Source organism: Daphnia pulex, chromosome 6 (assembly GCF_021134715.1).
Source record: "Daphnia pulex isolate KAP4 chromosome 6, ASM2113471v1".
Lineage (NCBI taxonomy): Eukaryota > Metazoa > Arthropoda > Branchiopoda > Diplostraca > Daphniidae > Daphnia > Daphnia pulex.
In genome coordinates, this window is record NC_060022.1 from 821,633 (window position 1) to 837,964 (window position 16,332).

The 16,332-nt window shown below is 39.6% G+C and overlaps 3 protein-coding genes and 1 long non-coding RNA gene across 20 annotated transcripts; 2 read left to right on the forward strand and 2 right to left on the reverse strand.

The window, feature by feature from the left end:
• Positions 1–1,934: 1,934 nt before the first annotated feature.
• On the reverse strand, positions 1,935–4,063 carry LOC124196266. 4 transcript variants are annotated; one of them, XR_006875632.1, is made up of 6 exons: positions 4,006–4,063; positions 3,728–3,871; positions 3,476–3,620; positions 3,230–3,416; positions 2,905–2,977; positions 1,935–2,431 (listed from the first exon to the last, which is right to left on the reverse strand). It is a non-coding gene; the product is annotated as an uncharacterized LOC124196266 (long non-coding RNA). The 4 variants fall into 4 exon arrangements; XR_006875635.1 differs by having other exon boundaries at positions 3,687–4,020; XR_006875634.1 differs by having other exon boundaries at positions 2,388–2,431; positions 2,546–2,977; positions 3,476–3,606; positions 3,687–4,029.
• A 1,113-nt stretch (positions 4,064–5,176) lies between these two features.
• Positions 5,177–6,638, forward strand: LOC124196270 (CRAL-TRIO domain-containing protein C3H8.02-like). The gene is made up of 4 exons (XM_046591203.1): positions 5,177–5,475; positions 5,543–5,608; positions 5,666–5,881; positions 5,950–6,638. The coding sequence occupies exons 1-4, from the start codon at positions 5,392–5,394 to the stop codon at positions 6,256–6,258; spliced, it is 675 nt and encodes a 224-aa protein (XP_046447159.1). The 5' UTR covers positions 5,177–5,391; the 3' UTR covers positions 6,259–6,638.
• LOC124196267 (stromal interaction molecule homolog) lies at positions 6,577–11,807 on the reverse strand. Of its 14 annotated transcripts, none has more exons than XM_046591195.1 (12): positions 11,410–11,807; positions 10,899–11,053; positions 9,812–10,044; positions 9,439–9,724; positions 9,037–9,369; positions 8,868–8,968; positions 8,631–8,797; positions 8,501–8,566; positions 8,023–8,187; positions 7,541–7,841; positions 7,344–7,482; positions 6,577–7,277 (listed from the first exon to the last, which is right to left on the reverse strand). In XM_046591195.1, the coding sequence occupies exons 1-12, from the start codon at positions 11,600–11,602 to the stop codon at positions 7,080–7,082; spliced, it is 2,337 nt and encodes a 778-aa protein (XP_046447151.1). In that variant the 5' UTR covers positions 11,603–11,807; the 3' UTR covers positions 6,577–7,079. The 14 variants fall into 14 exon arrangements, with proteins under 14 accessions (XP_046447151.1, XP_046447154.1, XP_046447146.1 ...); XM_046591198.1 differs by having other exon boundaries at positions 7,541–7,844; positions 8,119–8,187; positions 11,410–11,801; XM_046591190.1 differs by having other exon boundaries at positions 8,023–8,235; positions 11,410–11,792.
• Positions 11,808–12,070: 263 nt separating this feature from the next.
• On the forward strand, positions 12,071–14,586 carry LOC124196268. Its single transcript, XM_046591202.1, has 9 exons — positions 12,071–12,281; positions 12,342–12,475; positions 12,591–12,725; positions 12,795–12,977; positions 13,055–13,225; positions 13,296–13,415; positions 13,499–13,812; positions 13,870–13,941; positions 14,013–14,586. The coding sequence occupies exons 1-9, from the start codon at positions 12,245–12,247 to the stop codon at positions 14,338–14,340; spliced, it is 1,494 nt and encodes a 497-aa protein (XP_046447158.1). The 5' UTR covers positions 12,071–12,244; the 3' UTR covers positions 14,341–14,586.
• The last annotated feature ends 1,746 nt before the right edge of the window (positions 14,587–16,332 follow it).

Sequence of the window (16,332 nt, forward strand, 5' to 3'; positions counted from 1 at the left end):
TTGCCAACAACCCTTCGGGTACCTTGCTGACAGCACACGCAGTGGCGCAGGTAGCTGACATTATCTTAAGACCACAGTCTGTAAATACTGAGTTTTGAGACGTGCCAAATAGATGGCGTGTTGATTGTGTCAGTCATGGGCTAATGGCGGTTTGCTGTCAAAAGTTACGCTATTTTTCTTCGAAAATAAACAAATACCAATGAATTCATAGGTAAATTCGAGTGATTTCGTCTCTAACTTGTCGGTGATGTGTTCTATTCCGTGTACATGTTGGATAACCTTAATGTTTCTCATCAACTTATAGGAGGAAACATGAAAGTGTCGTGGCCGCGCGTCGTGCAGCCTACCGTCAACTGTGTTGTTCAAAATAATTGTATTCTACTGAATGTGCCATCGAAATGATACAGGTAATAACCAACACTAGCTTTTTTCATTTCATGTATTGCTGAAACATTTATTCTTCTCGTCTTTTATTAGGAGTCATAATTATCTGCTGTTTGTTTTGGATTTGCTAGATCACCAACCTCAGCATAGACCAATCTCTCATTTCTTCTTCTCGAGAGAAGATTGGATAACTGATCAATGGTTTCATGTGTAAGTTCACTTATCATGTCACTGAACTTTTTCCGTTGCAGTTTAAAATGTATTTAAAGTATTGATCTCCACTCACATCTATCTAATGTTTAAGAGACACTTTTGAGTATACTGATAATTGTTTATTCTTTTAGATCATAGACATCAGGCACATTGATGACACAAATTATTAACAAGGTGACTTATTTTTCTTTTTTATTCACAGGTTCTTAACTCCAGGTTTCTAAATTTGCAGATTGGCAGACTTTATGAGAAGTCATGTCCTTTCAAGAAAGTCAACAAGGTCCCTTGTTTACTAACCTGTTGGCTGCTACCCTTGAATCTCCCTTTTTACTTTCTTAAGCGGGCCATCTTTATTTGAGGTATTGCTTATTCTGTCTCTAAAATTTTGTTTGAATATCATTGACATCCAAATAAATGTTCATTCTGCTTACAGGGTAATCCTTCGCTACTGATCATGGACATCATCCATTGGTGAAAACCGACGCGAGAATGCTGTAATTGAAGACTGATAAATTGTGTAGTTAGATTTAATTACAAGTGCATATCTGGGCTCCCTTCTTTTCTGTGGCCCCGTTTCCCTAACTAACCACTAACCAACGCCCGCCGGTGGTCACTCGCCCGCTGTGAAACCAGGAGGAGGGGAGGGCTCTGGTCGAACGGGGACTTGGAAGGCGCATGATCCGATGAAAACTTTTGGAGGGTCATGAGTCTAACCCGGAAGCCTAGTATGACTACATCTCCCCAGTAAAACTTGCCTCGTACTTCTCTCTTCTTCTCGGTCCAGATAAATATCTCTGGGGGCCGTAGACATATCCTATAACAGCATGTGCGAGTTAAACAATGCAACCCACTACCCAATGAAACAAAAAGCCATGGTTTATTATTTGCGCAAATCTCCGTCAGTTAAGTTACAAATTTTTCTAATTCAACAACTCGTGTAGAATTTTGCATCTAGTCTATTAGTGCAAATCGCGATTCCATGTGTTTGGTAGTTAAGAAAATGGTTGTTTAAAAAACACACAATGGGGTGTTCTGAGTAGCCAAAAAAACTCACCATTGTTTGTTTTTTAAACAACCATCTTCATACTACCAAACACATAGGATCGCTATTGGCACCAGTAGACTAGATGCAAAATTCGACAGAAGTTGATGAGTTTGAAAAATTTGTAACTTGACTGACGCAGATTTCCGCAAAACCAGACCATCGCTTTTTGTCTCATTGCCGCAGCGGTGGTGGCGGGTTGCGTTTAATCTCGTGCAGTAGTAAAACGTCTTGAACCGGACGCTGTGTTTATTGAATTTTTTGAACATTTTAAAAAGAAAATAAAAAATTGGTACATGCAATATATTTATTTTTATTTTTTACAGATATTACATGGGTAAGGTTTAACATTGGTTTATAAGGTTAAGGGTATAAATTTAGGGGTTGTAGGTGTATGTTTGTGGGGTGTGAAGGTATATAAGTTTGTGGGGTTGGCAGATTAGTTGGTAGGGATATGTTGGGATATGTTTGTAGGGTTATAGATTAACTGAATTTTTATCCAAACTTGAAATATCCCTCCCCCACCTCCAACATCCTCCACTTTTCTTCCCCAACCCCAAAAACATGTTTATTATTTGTTTGACTTGAAACATCCCATATTTTTTTTTGTTGCCTCTTAACATATAAACGGTAAACTGCATAGTCACGATGACAATTTTAAGAAATAATGATGCAACTTAACACGACACCAAAGAACGGCCAATTGAACTTGTTGAAGAAAGATTTTTCACCAGCATAGGCTGCAACAACGTGACACATCGGGCAGTAACTACGCGAACATAAACGATAAACCTATAACCGAAATGAAATAAATTAATCTTCAACATCAATGGAAATGCTGTCAATGAAAAGACAAATATCACTTTATGTTATTTACAAGAGTTAAGCCTATAATCATAGTTATACCAATAAGAAAATTGTACATGTCAAATTCAACAGACTGGCTGAAAAAATCCATGTCTGAATTAGACTGGAATGAAGAAGAAGGTGAAGCTAAGACTTCAACTAGTTGTAAATCCTACTTGAAAAAATCAATTACTATCGTGGAATGAAGTCTCATGTGATGCTCACAAAAATGACAAGTATATAGCTAAACTACACATTCTCTCAGAATTATTCTTAGAACTGTTACAAAGGAATCTAGTTAACAAGCTTTACGAACAAGCAATACAATTAGAAAATTTGTTAAAATAATTACTTCACTGGTTCTTAAATGTTTCTTAATGGGACTAAACATACAGCAGTACAGGAAGCACACCATTTACCTGCCGACTATATCATATCCATGTGAACATTGGGCAGTAACGAAGAAGCTCAGACTTCACCAGGCTGCTAATCCTATTTGGAAAAAAAAAAAAAATTACTATCAGAAAACAGAAGTGACAACATAATTACAGAAGATAAGTTTTAATATAGGACTACTGGACAACCTACAATCCTTCAGGATTACTTTTAAAGGAATTACAGTTGGCAAGTTATTCCTATGTAAACTAGACTGAAAGTTCTACAACAGATGAGCAAAGAACTAGTCAACAACTAACAATACTGTATCTGTAGCATTCAGGTTAGAGAGTTGATCAACATAATTACTTTCATTGTTCCGAAGTGTGTTGTTCATTCTGTGAAGTGTTTTGTATGATATGAAACATATTACAGCTGGTACAGGTAGCAAGAAGAACACCTATTATCACCAGCTGGGCTGCAACAAACCCATCTGCACATATTGCATTGGACTGACACAAAGAAGCTCAGAACTCGCCAGCCTGTTCTAAGAAATCTATGAAAAACAAATTCAATTAATCAAATACTCATCACAATAGTCAATTGCAAAATTACCTCAAGTGCGAGTAATAATTTGTCAGGGTCCGGCTATTTATATGCATTACTTGACATTGAACACATCACAACAGGGGCTGGCAGCAAATTAGCTCCAACTCCACACCAACATTTAAGGCTAAATTCTTCATCTTTTTGTTGCCATCTGTTAAAGTCAATAAAATTTCATTAGCTATGAATTTGGAAAGAGATGCAAACGTTTCCTCTTAACTGGAGTTTTAGAAGTAGTATATTGTATATACTAGTACTAACATTGATACGTTATTGAGTTATTGAACCATCTCCTCTTCAGGGGAGTCCTGGGCTGTTTCAAACATTTAGAACCATTGAATGCTTTTTTTTTTCAAACACGTTGTTGGGGGACGGGACACTCATGTCTCATGGATATCGCAGATCCTACGATTGAGCAATCGATAAAAAAAGGACAACAGAAAATTGAAACGGCCATAATTGATAAATGCTCACAACAATAAAGCTTTTCAATGGATAAAACTACGACGCTATTTTAAGTTTGCACTTGGCAGGCTTACCGTCAATGGTCTAATGTTTAATGCACCATCAGTCCATCAGCCTTCAACCATGAAGAAGAATGACAGGAGAAACAACGGAATAGGCTAACAGACCAAAATCTGATATCATGCTGAAGCCTGGCTGGAACTAAACCGCTTGGCGGCGCTGTGCGGTGGTAGGGCAGTTTTGCAAAGCAGTGGGAACTGGGAAGGGAAAAAAAGATTCAAATAGTCATTTCGAGAACATAAATTCACTTCTTCATAAAACAAATTAACTTAAGCTATGTTGAAAATTCAATAAAACTTTGCTACAGTAGCTAACTTCTACTAATGTTGTAAACACAAAAAGTAAAACTGCCCTACCACCACTCAGCGCCGCCAAGCGGTTTAGTTCCAGCCGGCTTCAGCATGATATCAAACTCTTAGTACGTCGTTGTTTCTCCTGTCTTTCACTTCACGCTTCAACTGACAGGTGACAGCAAACCAAGAAGAAGGTAGGGGCTAAAGGGCTAGCGCTAGCCCTATGCCCTTTAGTCCAAATCCGACAACAATTTTCCATGACTGCCGCCAGATGACCCATATCTCGACGATTTCGCCATCTAGGGTGGTCAATTTGAGTAAAAGTTTTATTTTACTAAACGGTTTAACGATTTAACGGACACGCTTGTGTTCAGTGTAGCCTAATGCATGCATACATAATAATCTTCAATGAATAAATTTTTTCCTCGAATCTAACGGCCTGCACTTGCGATGCAGATGCATCTTGAGGCAGATTCCGTATCCTCACGCGTCAATGGAAAATTATACAATACATGGCCGGATGGCCCGGGCCATGGCCTTCTTCAAAATCATCAAAGAGAAATTCTGAAACATTACTCATTAGGGAAAAAAAGGAAAACTTCGTGGTTTTATTACGGTTGCGTGATTTTGGAGAATGTGAAAGAGAAATTGAAATATATCTTTCGTATGCATCAAGTAAAATTTAGTTATGATTAATATTGCGCTTATTTTAGCATTGATTATATTTATTCATTTTGATCTGTCTTGTGAAGCCGATATTTACAAAATGAGAAACTTTTATTTCATTTATTTCTCTTCCCTTTGATTGAATATTTTAATCAATAATGCATTAATAAAAAGTGGGTGCTTACCGGTGCTTACTCCTACTTAGTAATTGGCAATGGTGCGATATCACCTGAGAATGACAGAATGCTGACTGCTGTTGCTTTTAGCAGTAAGCTACTAAAGGTAAACGAACATTGAGAAAACAACTCTCTCTCTCTTGTTAGATTCAGCAGCGGTTTGTTCAATTATATATCTGCTATACTTTCACTTTCTATTCGTAACTCGTAAGTGCTTTCAAGTGTGATAACGGAAAACTTTTTGAAGGCAGCCATCGTCTGAGAAATGAGTTCTCAAGCTAATTTTGAGCAAAACTTTAAGGAACTAAAAAATCGATTAAAGTTGATATCTGACGCTGATCCTGATCAGGTATAGTATTTTTTTACTCAAATATCCTAATTTGATAGCAAATAAACCTGAGTTTTTTATTTTTAAGTACCATAATGACCATTCACTTACACGATATTTGAAAGCATTCAAGACTGTTGATGCAGCTTTTCAGGTATAGTAAATCATCATTGTAAAAAAACGGCTGATTAACTATTTGTTGTTTTTTAAGGCTATCCTGAAAACCAACAAGTGGAAAAAAGAGTACAATGTTGCAGCACTTACAGAGGACCATCCAACTATCAAAAATAACTTGGCTCTGAAAAAAGCCAGGGTACTTCGTCACAGGGATATGCAAGGTCGATCAGTCATTTACATTCCTGCAAAGAACCATAGTGTAAATGATAGGGAAATTGATGAGCTGACTCAATTTATTGTCTTTTGTCTAGTAAGAAGCAAATTACCCACAACAATTACTGCTGCACTTTTACAAATCTAATTGAAATTATTATTTAGGAAGAAGCTTCCAAGAAGTCATTTGAAGATGTAATTGACAATTTCTGCATTGTCTTTGATCTCAAAAACTTTTCATTGACCTGTATGGACTACCCTCTAATTAAGAACATTATTTGGCTGTTGAGTAGACACTATCCTGAAAGATTGGGAGTGTGTCTCATCTACAATGCACCCACCGTATTTTCTGGTTGCTGGGCCATTATTCGTGGTTGGTTGGATGAGAATACATCAAGCAAAGTCACCTTTGTTAATTCAGAAGAGGATTTGTGTCAGTATTTGATACCCGACATTCTTCCAACAGACATGTAACTGAATCATATTGTTGACTAGATGCATGATCTTTCATATAGGGTGACTCCTCATGTTAATTTAAAATACTATGAATTTTTAGATAAATGTAATTTTTTTTTTTACATTTGCTTATTTGATAACAGTTGCTTGTTGTCTCACCACACCCATATGACCAAACTTATGGGGCTTTAAGCTTCAATCTCTTTCTTACAGTGGTAACCTGATACACCTGTCTCCTACCTGCATGTTGTGGCACACTTTCATTAACCCATTCTGAGATTATTATCCCTGAAGTTTGCTGTTACTGTCTGCCTTGGACAAATGACTGCCAAAATATTTCAACCAAGGAAAGAAATAGATTCATATATATTTACCACAATACACAGCCGTACAAATAATCAAAACAACAACCGGTTTTACTTTACTTTTTCTGTGGAAGCCAGAGAGACGAAAAAATGGGAGGTCGCATCATTAACAAAATATTTTTATCAATATCTTGAACAAATTTTATTATCTTATTATTTTTTTTTTTTTATTAAACAGCGACAAGGCGAACGCCTAATTGGAAAATAAAACACGATGAAAAACGGGTGGTTAAAAATGTGCGCACGAAGTTTGAAAACAGAAGGAAGCGGTGATCTTACAGATCTCGTTAGATCTCCTCCTCCTCACTTGCAGAACCATCGCTCTCCTCAACTCACGTTGACGAAGCTCGTCACACATCAATTGTTGCTTCTTCCATTGGCTCATTTGCTACTTGGTTCACTGAATAAATAAATTACAGCGTAAAGAGGAGGAAGTAAAAAATAATTTCGATTCTCCTAATTGATGAGCGACCATCAGGTCTTATTCTTGTTGCGCTTGACGAAACTGGGAAATTGGAATCGTTGCTTTTTCTTGAGCTTGCGGCTCTCTTCGTCGTTGGATGGAAGGCTTGAATCAGTCGAGACGTTTTCCTCTTGTCCGCTCTCGGCTTCCACCTGCTGTGCCATAGCATTCTGGTAGGTTACATCTAGTGCCGACTCAGAATGCGAAGTCTTCCTCAACAAAAATTGAATTTGCTCAAGTACAAAATGTGCGTTTCATGGATTAAAAATTACTACCTTAAAAACTGGTGTTGGATCGTGGATGTCTTGCGAGAACGCTTTAGTAGGAAAGCTAGTTCGAGTATTCAATTTGGTGGGTAATAAGGGGCTCTTTCCAACGTTTTCCACATTTTGACTCGGAGTCACAACCGCTGGCCTGGATATCGGGTGAAAAAAAAGAATGACAAATCGTTTCGCAATTAGAAAATGAATACTTTTCCAATATTGGTAACGTTTTTGGAACTGCCCCAGGGGAAGACTCAATTTTAGGAAGACTAATGGGCTTTGATTGAGTAACGTTCGATAAAGCCACAGCGCGGGATGGAATGACGGTGACATCATCCTCGGCGTTTGTTCCAACGGAAACGATCGATCCGTCGAAAGCTGAATCTTTGCTGTCCTCTCGATGCTTCAAACGCTGACGGATGACTACGTCTCCGCTAACAGCTGGCACAGACACTGTCGGTGTCTTGGGTAACTCTGAGAGCGAGACCGAATGGGACGACAGTCCGTTGCCTGCTAAAAAGACGAATTATTATAAGCAACAATTTCTACAACTACAATTTCTCATAAGTTCCAAGCGCCATAGTTACAAACAGAAAAAGCCCCCAAAGCAGTTCGTAAAACGGAAAAGAAAACGACAAATATTTAAACAAAAACAAAAATCTGGTCGTTCGCGACTAGACACTACCGTAACTGTTTATGAGGGCGGATGCTGATTCTAGCGATACGCTGCTATCGCGCTTGAGTAGAGGATATTTTCTATTGTGGAAATGCTGGCCAGGGCGGTTACCAGTAGCGTTATTTCGCCCGTCCGAGAAGGGTAGAAGGGCAGCAGCAGTGGCGGTGGGTGGTCCGGCAGCTGAAGAGAGGAAGACAACAGTTGATGTCGATACTAATTGCTTCAGGGCTGCATTGCGTTCGATGGGAAAACCGAAAACAAATGACCCAGTCACCGAAGAAGAACAGAGCGAGAACAGAGAGAGAGAGAGAGCGAGCGATATAGAGAGAAAAGAGGATTCAACGAGAAACCAAGCCAGAATAATGGAAGTCGTAAAGAGAGGACATTTGCGGGTAGAAAAAGAGAAAAAAAGCGACATCATGAGCTGTTAAAAGGGACCGAAAAAGCTGACTAAACCGCCAGTACACCACCGATGGCGAACGAACGATTGTACCTGCGCAAGAGCTGACCATACTGCCCGTTTCGTCGATATCCTCCTCAAAAGTTCCGCCGTGACGAGCTGATGTAAAAAGTAAGTTATGCCATGCTTTATTCAGAACCCTCCTTCAACAATTTTTCATTACAGGGATTGAAAACGACGAAACGCGAAGAATTTAATCCGCTGCGCAATAAAGTTTCAAGGTAGCTCAGCCCTGGATTGGTGGAAATAGAAAAGCCACACAGCGATTCGATCTGCCTCCAACGGGTGGTGCGTTCCTGCAAGTCTTGTTTGACTTCCATCAGGGACGACCTTGTGAATAAAAACAAAAACCAACGGGTAAGCAGCGCTGGGGTTGCAGTCAACAAAAATAGTGATTTACCTAGCTTCCAATATGCTTTTATCGACATCGTCGATGGCACGGCCGTGAGTAGATACAAAGGAAGCCACGAAGCTTGACCGTTTTCTGTTCAATTTCTCACACTAAAAGAAAAAGGACTATTTGAATAAAGAATTTCAAAGGAATGAAAGGAAGTAACAATCAAATTTACGGCATCTTTAGCTTGTTCGAGTTGTTTTTCTGCCTGCAGCCGTTTCTTGTTATAAACACGCTGTTCCAGTTCGTATGTCAACTGCAACCAGTGCTGGAGATCCACGGGAGGAGTCCAGCACAGCCTGTCTTCCAGCTCACCTTCAGCTCGTTGCAACTCTCCGCGTAAAATATCAACCTCTTCCCTGAGACGTCTGAGTTCAAGTTCCGCCAGTGGGTCGGGTTGATATAAACTGGCGTTGCTACCTCGTACCTCCTCCTCCAACTTCCGCTCTAACTGCTGTTTCTCGGAGAGAGTTATGTCTTGCTCCTGACGGGCGTGCTGTAACTTGACCTAAGGAAAAAGGAAACGAAACATATTAAGTCAAAACATACCCGATACTAAAACCATATTATAACCAACCTGGAGTTCTTGGAGTTCCTTTTCTGCTGAGGACAGGATTTCCATATGCTCCATCAATTTGTTAAGGTGCTGTTTAGAATGCCGGTTGCTTTTGTACGTGTACAGGGCACCGGCCAAAGCAAGGACCAACAATGTGATGAGCGTCACATCTTTAACATAGTTGCTGCTGTCCTTGGGAGTGCCGAACAATACCACATCCATAGCTTTGACAGCGATCTTTTGTCGATGGATGGGATCCTTGATGCCAAGTACGCCCGAAATGTAGAGGACATTGTTCACGGCAAGCCTAGAAAAAGGGAAGAAAGTGAAGTAACTCTCAAAAGACCGGTAACATGACCATAAATGGGTGTAAGGGTGCTAGCCAGTTAATTACCTTGGCAGTTTGGTGCCGTCAATGTTGTGTTGTTGGAACTGCGAGACGTATTGTGGCAGCTGTACGAAATGGCTCAGCCATTCGGTTGTTTGCTCGATGGTCCAGTTATGCACCTCAGAGCGGGTCCAAATGTCCCACAACTCTCGGACCGAGATGTGCATATCGTCGTCACGGTGGAAAGCTTTTTGTCGCCGTTCGTGTCCGCCTTCATAGTGCAACTCTTCTCGTAGGAACTGTACATCGCCGAACAAAACAAGAGTGAAGATTAATCCAGCTAGAGCGCACACGGATAAGAAATTCATTCTCTGACACATTGGAAATGCTACCCAACGTCCATGTTTTTGTTTGGCACGAGTCGTATCGTGGCTGTGATTGAAAAATCCAACCGTGGACAGACTGATCAATAAGACGACGCGAACTGAGCTAGCGCCCAGCTAGGACTAAAAATAAAGTAACAAATTTTAAAATCTTCTCACGCGCCCCGGAACCACGTTTTTTGGGCAAGCCGCCAGTACGAAAACCTGCGCGGGAAGCAACCGTGTTTGTTTTTACTCCCCACGTTGAATTCCGAGCAATTAACGGTCTGCATCAAGCCTACTGATTCGGTTACATCTCGATAATAATAAATTCGTTGGTCTTCATCTCTTTGATGGTGGTCCATTCATTTCGAATTTGCATCTTTTTCACTAGTTGCTTGATGGAGAGAACAAAGAAATTACGCAATGCATGTCGCATAATCCCAAATAAGAATAACGAGGTCTGATCGTATGACTCGGTGCTTGTTTTGTCTCGCTCTCTTTCTGGCTATCCCGCCAAAACCGCCAGATAGCCGGGATAAGTTGCTTCAGGTTTTTTTTGTTTCCCTATTACCACAACTAGTTGAAATTGCTTTTCTAAATCTAAATGGCCTTTTTTGACTTTTGTCAACAAACTGCACTCAATAATGAAAAGCTTTCAACTCAGTTTCGAAAATGAGATTTGACGTCCGGCTGATAAGCGCTAGGTGGCAACCAGAGGATTTCCCATTTTTACTAAATTGATATCTGCCGCCTATGAATGCTTAATAACTCAAAGAAGTGGTACGTACCTCGTCAGACTCTGAAAGGTCAATGTTGCCGTTTGCGTCGTCATCTAGCTTTCCGTGCAAAGTGCGGATAGCTTCCAAATTGAGACGCTCTGCATCGGATAACCTTGCGGCCAAACAGGAATACTCGTCGAAACATGGTGTTGCTTGACTATTACCTGTTTGATTAAACGAGTGGATATCACGTGCTCTAGAGTATACCGATGACGCATTTAGTGTTAGCTCAGATGGAGCAGACTCCTCCATCATCATCACAGACACACCACACAAAGAGAGAGAGAGAGAGAAACATCCTTGGCCTCCTTCTATTGGTTGAATCTTTTCAAGGTGGCAGAGTCATTCCATAAGAAACAGAGACTATTTACAGCTAGCACAATCTCAACAGCTGCTATAACTTGGTCTATATACATTCACTCTCTACGTTTCAAATAAGGATTTTGTTCTTAAATCTGATTAGCGTACAGTTGTGCAAGACAGTTAACTGAGTTGATAGTCATTGCAAATCTTCACATACCTTGCGTATAAGGTTTCCAGATGTTGGCAGCCAATGGAACAGTTATTACATCATTCTTTACTTTCTTAACAGATGAATCTGGACGACTGGGATATGTTATATCGCTTTGAACACCGCTATTGATAAGTGACACTATGCAAAAGATGTTAGTAAAACATTCAATTAAGGAAAATCTGACGTGGGTTTTCCCCATGTCGGTGTAGGAGTGGTGGAGCCAAACAACTGATTCATATATCACAAGGAAATATACCAAACACGTTCGATTCGAGAGGAGAATTCACAACTAATGAAAACCGTTCATGGCACATCGCTCGGGAAACCAGACATACGTAAACTAGTGATAGTGAGTGAACGTCCCAGCAATGTAATCGTTAACTCGTTGCCAACACAGAAACCTGCCATCTAGTATCGTTCATTTGATTTTTCACAATCGTCAAACCATCTGTGTTTCAATTCTTGAACCAATCAACAAAAATGTAAAAATAAAATTTAAAAAATATCAAAAATAAAAAAATTCAGAGTAAATATTTACTACCTTTGTATTCATGATAATTTCTATCATGAATCATTTGTATTATTACTTAATTATCTTTCTTACGTAAAAATGGATATTTTTGTTTTTGTAACTAAGAAAAATTGCCGCTAGATGTCGATGGAGTTTAGTTTGTTATCCGAACATGTGCTACAGTCAAATTCAAAAACGACAAAATTTCCAATTCTGTCCTCTAAAAAACCACGTCCCAATTACAAACACTTTAATTTATACGAATCAGTTTGATTATTAAAAAAAATAAAACTACTTTTTATACACCTTTGATTCGGATGTGACGCAATCATGGATGTGGTAGATGATACCATTCCTTGGCCTTTTGGTATCGCAATTAATCCTCTACTCATGTTTCTTTATTTAAAACAATTTTTTTCTTCATTAGATAAACAGAATATTATGAAGAAAATACTTGGATACTTGGATTATGAATGTCTCAGACATGCTGATGATGTTTGTCTAAGCTGGAAGAAGATTATTGCCGATGAAAAGCTCTGGGAGAAACTTCTTCAAAGGAATGTATGTATCACTGTTATAACTTTACAAATACTAATTCAAATCTGTCTCTATTGTGAATTTAATATATATTTCAATAAATTTCTGTTCATGTCTGTATGCCAATCTCCATATATAGGTACAGCAGATACCAGATTGGGGGAAAATGGAACAAGTTCTAAGATTAAGAAACTCTGCTATATTTCTATTGCCTTTTAAAGATAGCTTTGAATATCAAAAGGAAGTTTGCTGTCAAATAGGGGATTCAATCAAGGTGATTTTCTAAACAAGTTTATTTTTTCCCCTCAAGTTAATATTTGGACCTACAAAACATGTTTGGTAGAAACTTAAATCAAACTGGATAAATGGAATAAACACTGGCACGAATTACTCTTTCAACACAACTCCTACCAAAGCAAGAGCAAATAAGCCTATTCATTTGTCCATGAACCAACGTTGGATAATAAGAGTTTCGCCGAACGGACGAATCAGCACCAGAAACCGATGGGCGCCAGAAGAAGAGCATGTAACAACACATTCTTTGACTCCATCATTTATTTTATTGTTTTAGCTAATGAAAATGACTTCAATTGCCCGGAATAGGTTGCCAAATTGTTGCCTGACAGAAGAATCCCAATTGATGACGCTGAACGACATCCAATCATTGAATCAGTTCAGTTTAACGACGAACTCTTTGCTGCAGTCGGGGTAGTAGGAACCCGTACAATAGTATTCATATTCGAAGTAAAAGAGCATGAAGCGGAGTCTACACTGGTAATCAGCGAACTACTATTCTATACTCATACTTAATACCTGTCCAATTAAATCAAACATTTCCAAACAGTTAAAATGTGTTGCATGGAGGAAAATTGAAGACACGGCAGCTACCGATCATGTTTACAACTTTGATTCCAAAAACTGCATTCGCTTAAAAGGCGACCTACTCCTTCTTTGCGGGAGAAAGGTAAAGAGCTCCTAACGTTTTCTTTTGCAATTTGTATGAAATTTGAACTTTGAAATAATAAATGATTACTTACAATTGAAAAGATAGCAGATCAGTCGACGGTAGTCACCTTGATGAACGTAAAAGAACTGAGAACCATTTACAAACATAAAGAAGTCACGAGTCGTGTCGGCCAACTGACTGACTTTGCGGTTGACGACTGGTGCGTGGTCTTACTCTTCGGGAGAAAAGAAACTCCGCGTGCACCACGAATGAATCGATACATGTTGCAGATACGGGATACGGCTTCATTTGAGTTCCTCCAATCTTTCGTGTTGCCCATCATTCATTCTGATGTTTGTCGTTTCGACTATTCGCGCGGATTTGTTGTTACTGGATCAGACGATAGTCGTGTCAGGTTAGTTTCCTTTCATTTAACCGGTTTTTCACACGACTGATGTGTTTCTTTGATTAGGATTTGGAATGTGTCCGAAGGAACATGCGATGGAGACTTCCAGCACGGCTGCAAGACCCTTTCTTCACTCAAGTTTGTTGATTCAACAAGTTTCATGGGAGGGTGACTTTTGTTTTAATCAGACCCGTCCAAATTGTCTTTAGAATCGTTGCGGACAGACTTATTCTGACGTGTGATGGTGGGGGCATTGTCAAGTTGTGGAGATTGGACGCAGCAATGAATCCCGAGACTCGTGATGACCCTTCTAGCGTCTTGCTCAAAACCCTTGATGCTCCGCTTCCACCCTACTGGACATTTCGCCAAGTCAAATGCTTGGCCATGCAAGCGGACGAATTTCAAATCGCGCTAGTTTTACAGTACGACACCAAGTCGCCCACACTTTACGTCATGGATTTCTTCGCCGAGGACGAGATGAATGAGAGCGGATGTCCGACAAAGAAACGAAGAAATCGTAAACGCCGTCTCGTGTAATAAGCTTGGAAAGCTCAACGTCTATGCCGTGCCGTCGCCCAGAGGATTGTGTTTCCTACTGACATCCTGCAGCACTTTCGGTTTGCCTCCATTGATTTGTTGATCAAAATTTACACAGTTTCCTTTCGAGAGCTGCCATGTTGTGATGTTAAATAAGTTGTCGAGTTTTGATGAAACTGATGAGCAACCTCTCGTGACACGTTAAAATTAAATGTTTATTAATACAATTTGTTGGTCACCCCAAAAGGCAAAATGACTGGAATCCTGACTGCACCTTGCGAAATGGTTGATTCGGTTTTTCGGCTCTACTGTCGCATCGCCGTTGAGGGAATTGTTTATCCATTTGGAACAATCATCAGTCATTCGTGACAAATGGATGTTCCACGCCGTCGATCAATGAGCGAGAAGAGCAACAGCAACAGTCACTTAAATCTCTTGACAGGTTGGAATCGGCCTCGAGGACAATAGAGCTGGAACCAGTTAGCATCCCTATCTTTTGTGTATAGACTCCGCTTAATGGCTAGAAAATGAAGAAGCGAGGTCAAAGGCCTAGGTGACCTATTTAAGCAGATTTAGAACCGGGTTTCTTTTCAGGACATTTTCGAAGCTGGCGGGTTCAGGTAGAAAATCTGACCTTTTACAAGAGAAAAGGGCTTTGAACTTTACAAACGGCTGTTAAATGTAGAGCCTCAGTGTTAAAAATGTCTGGGCAAAAAATAAAAATAAATTTGGTGTACGTGAATGACCACAGGACTATTGTCTGCGGCGCTCGTCCAACAATAACCGGTGGGTAGGACCAAGTTGAGTGAAATTTCCCACAATAAGATGGATGGCTGTTGGACTCGAGTACACCCAAGGTGAGAACGAAAGTTTTCCATTTCATTTTTTTGGTTTTATAAAAAAATCCAAGATTATCGTTCGACGCCTCGCATTCCCATCGGAATCAGGCAACTGACTCAGAAATTACCCGTTTTTACATGTTGAATTCAGAAATTCGTCAAATTAAACTACAGCAATATTCCCCCCACCACCAACTTAATCACTTTAAGATTACCTCTGTAGAAGTATAGCGCTTTCTGTACTCGACACATGTCAAAGAGTGACATAGAAATGACTGTAATCTCAAGTTCAACCCACGTGGAATGAGAATAAGGCGCCATCATTATTTGGTTTAGATAAAGATTTGAAATTACGTTTCCAACATCTCGACCGTGTGAGCCAAGCTGACATGACATGCCAGTGATAGCAGGATAACGTAGTTAAAGTATACGTATATGTACTATATACAGCACTTAATTGCAAGTTGCAGCGCTTTCCGAGTTGTTGGAACTGTCAACTCGACGTCTCATGCCAGCAAATGCCCGGAGTGACTCGGAATTACTAGGATATCCATCATTATTAGAGAAAGCGGATTTAGTGGGACTGAACGAAAAATTGACTCCAACTGCTGCCATGTGTAATTCACATTTGGGAAATCGCACGGAAAACTTAATAAGCTTGACGACTCACTATAGGCGACTATAGGCATCATCGCATCATTAATCTGATTATCGCGGTTATTTATTGTTTTATCGACTCCGATATAATCACTCAATGATTTGAGTATGGTATAATATTCATAGCGAAACTAGAATAAGAGCTAAAATAAAAAGAATTCTTTTTGATTATTTAGGCAGCAGTTGGCTGAAAGACCTTGACATTTTAACGTTTTATTGTTGGAATTTGATGACGTAATGATTGCCTCCGTCCTAACTTAACCCAAGCTTGCTTACCAATATTATTCAAATGAAACTCGGGAAAAACCCTTTACGAAAACTCGTTTCAAATTTTTTCCAGCGTTGAAGAAGAAATAATGTTTTTAAAAGAACTGACGTCATCGTTATGAACCCAAGGATAAAAGCGACTAATTTTATAGAATGTTGGGTGGGATTTGGGTGTTGCCACAGCTGATACCTATCGGACGCGGACCGTTTTCAATTTGCATCTGATGAA

What these genes read in the sequence shown, in the direction of transcription:
- LOC124196267 (XM_046591187.1), bottom strand. Translation starts at nt 11,602, where the DNA reads ATGGGGAAAACCCACGTCAGATTTTCCTTAATTGAATGTTTTACTAAC. An exon ending in ACCTTTCAGAGTCTGACGAG is followed by an intron (nt 10,045 to 10,898) that starts GTACGTACCACT and finishes GGCGATGTACAG; the next exon opens with TTCCTACGAGAAGAGTTGCA. An exon ending in AGGAACTCCAAGAACTCCAG is followed by an intron (nt 9,370 to 9,438) that starts GTTGGTTATAAT and finishes CTTTTTCCTTAG; the next exon opens with GTCAAGTTACAGCACGCCCG.
- LOC124196270 (XM_046591203.1), top strand. Translation starts at nt 5,392, where the DNA reads ATGAGTTCTCAAGCTAATTTTGAGCAAAACTTTAAGGAACTAAAAAAT. An exon ending in CTGACGCTGATCCTGATCAG is followed by an intron (nt 5,476 to 5,542) that starts GTATAGTATTTT and finishes TTTATTTTTAAG; the next exon opens with TACCATAATGACCATTCACT. An exon ending in AATTTATTGTCTTTTGTCTA is followed by an intron (nt 5,882 to 5,949) that starts GTAAGAAGCAAA and finishes ATTATTATTTAG; the next exon opens with GAAGAAGCTTCCAAGAAGTC.
- LOC124196268 (XM_046591202.1), top strand. Translation starts at nt 12,245, where the DNA reads ATGGATGTGGTAGATGATACCATTCCTTGGCCTTTTG. An exon ending in GGGCGCCAGAAGAAGAGCAT is followed by an intron (nt 12,978 to 13,054) that starts GTAACAACACAT and finishes TGCCCGGAATAG; the next exon opens with GTTGCCAAATTGTTGCCTGA. An exon ending in ATGAAGCGGAGTCTACACTG is followed by an intron (nt 13,226 to 13,295) that starts GTAATCAGCGAA and finishes ATTTCCAAACAG; the next exon opens with TTAAAATGTGTTGCATGGAG.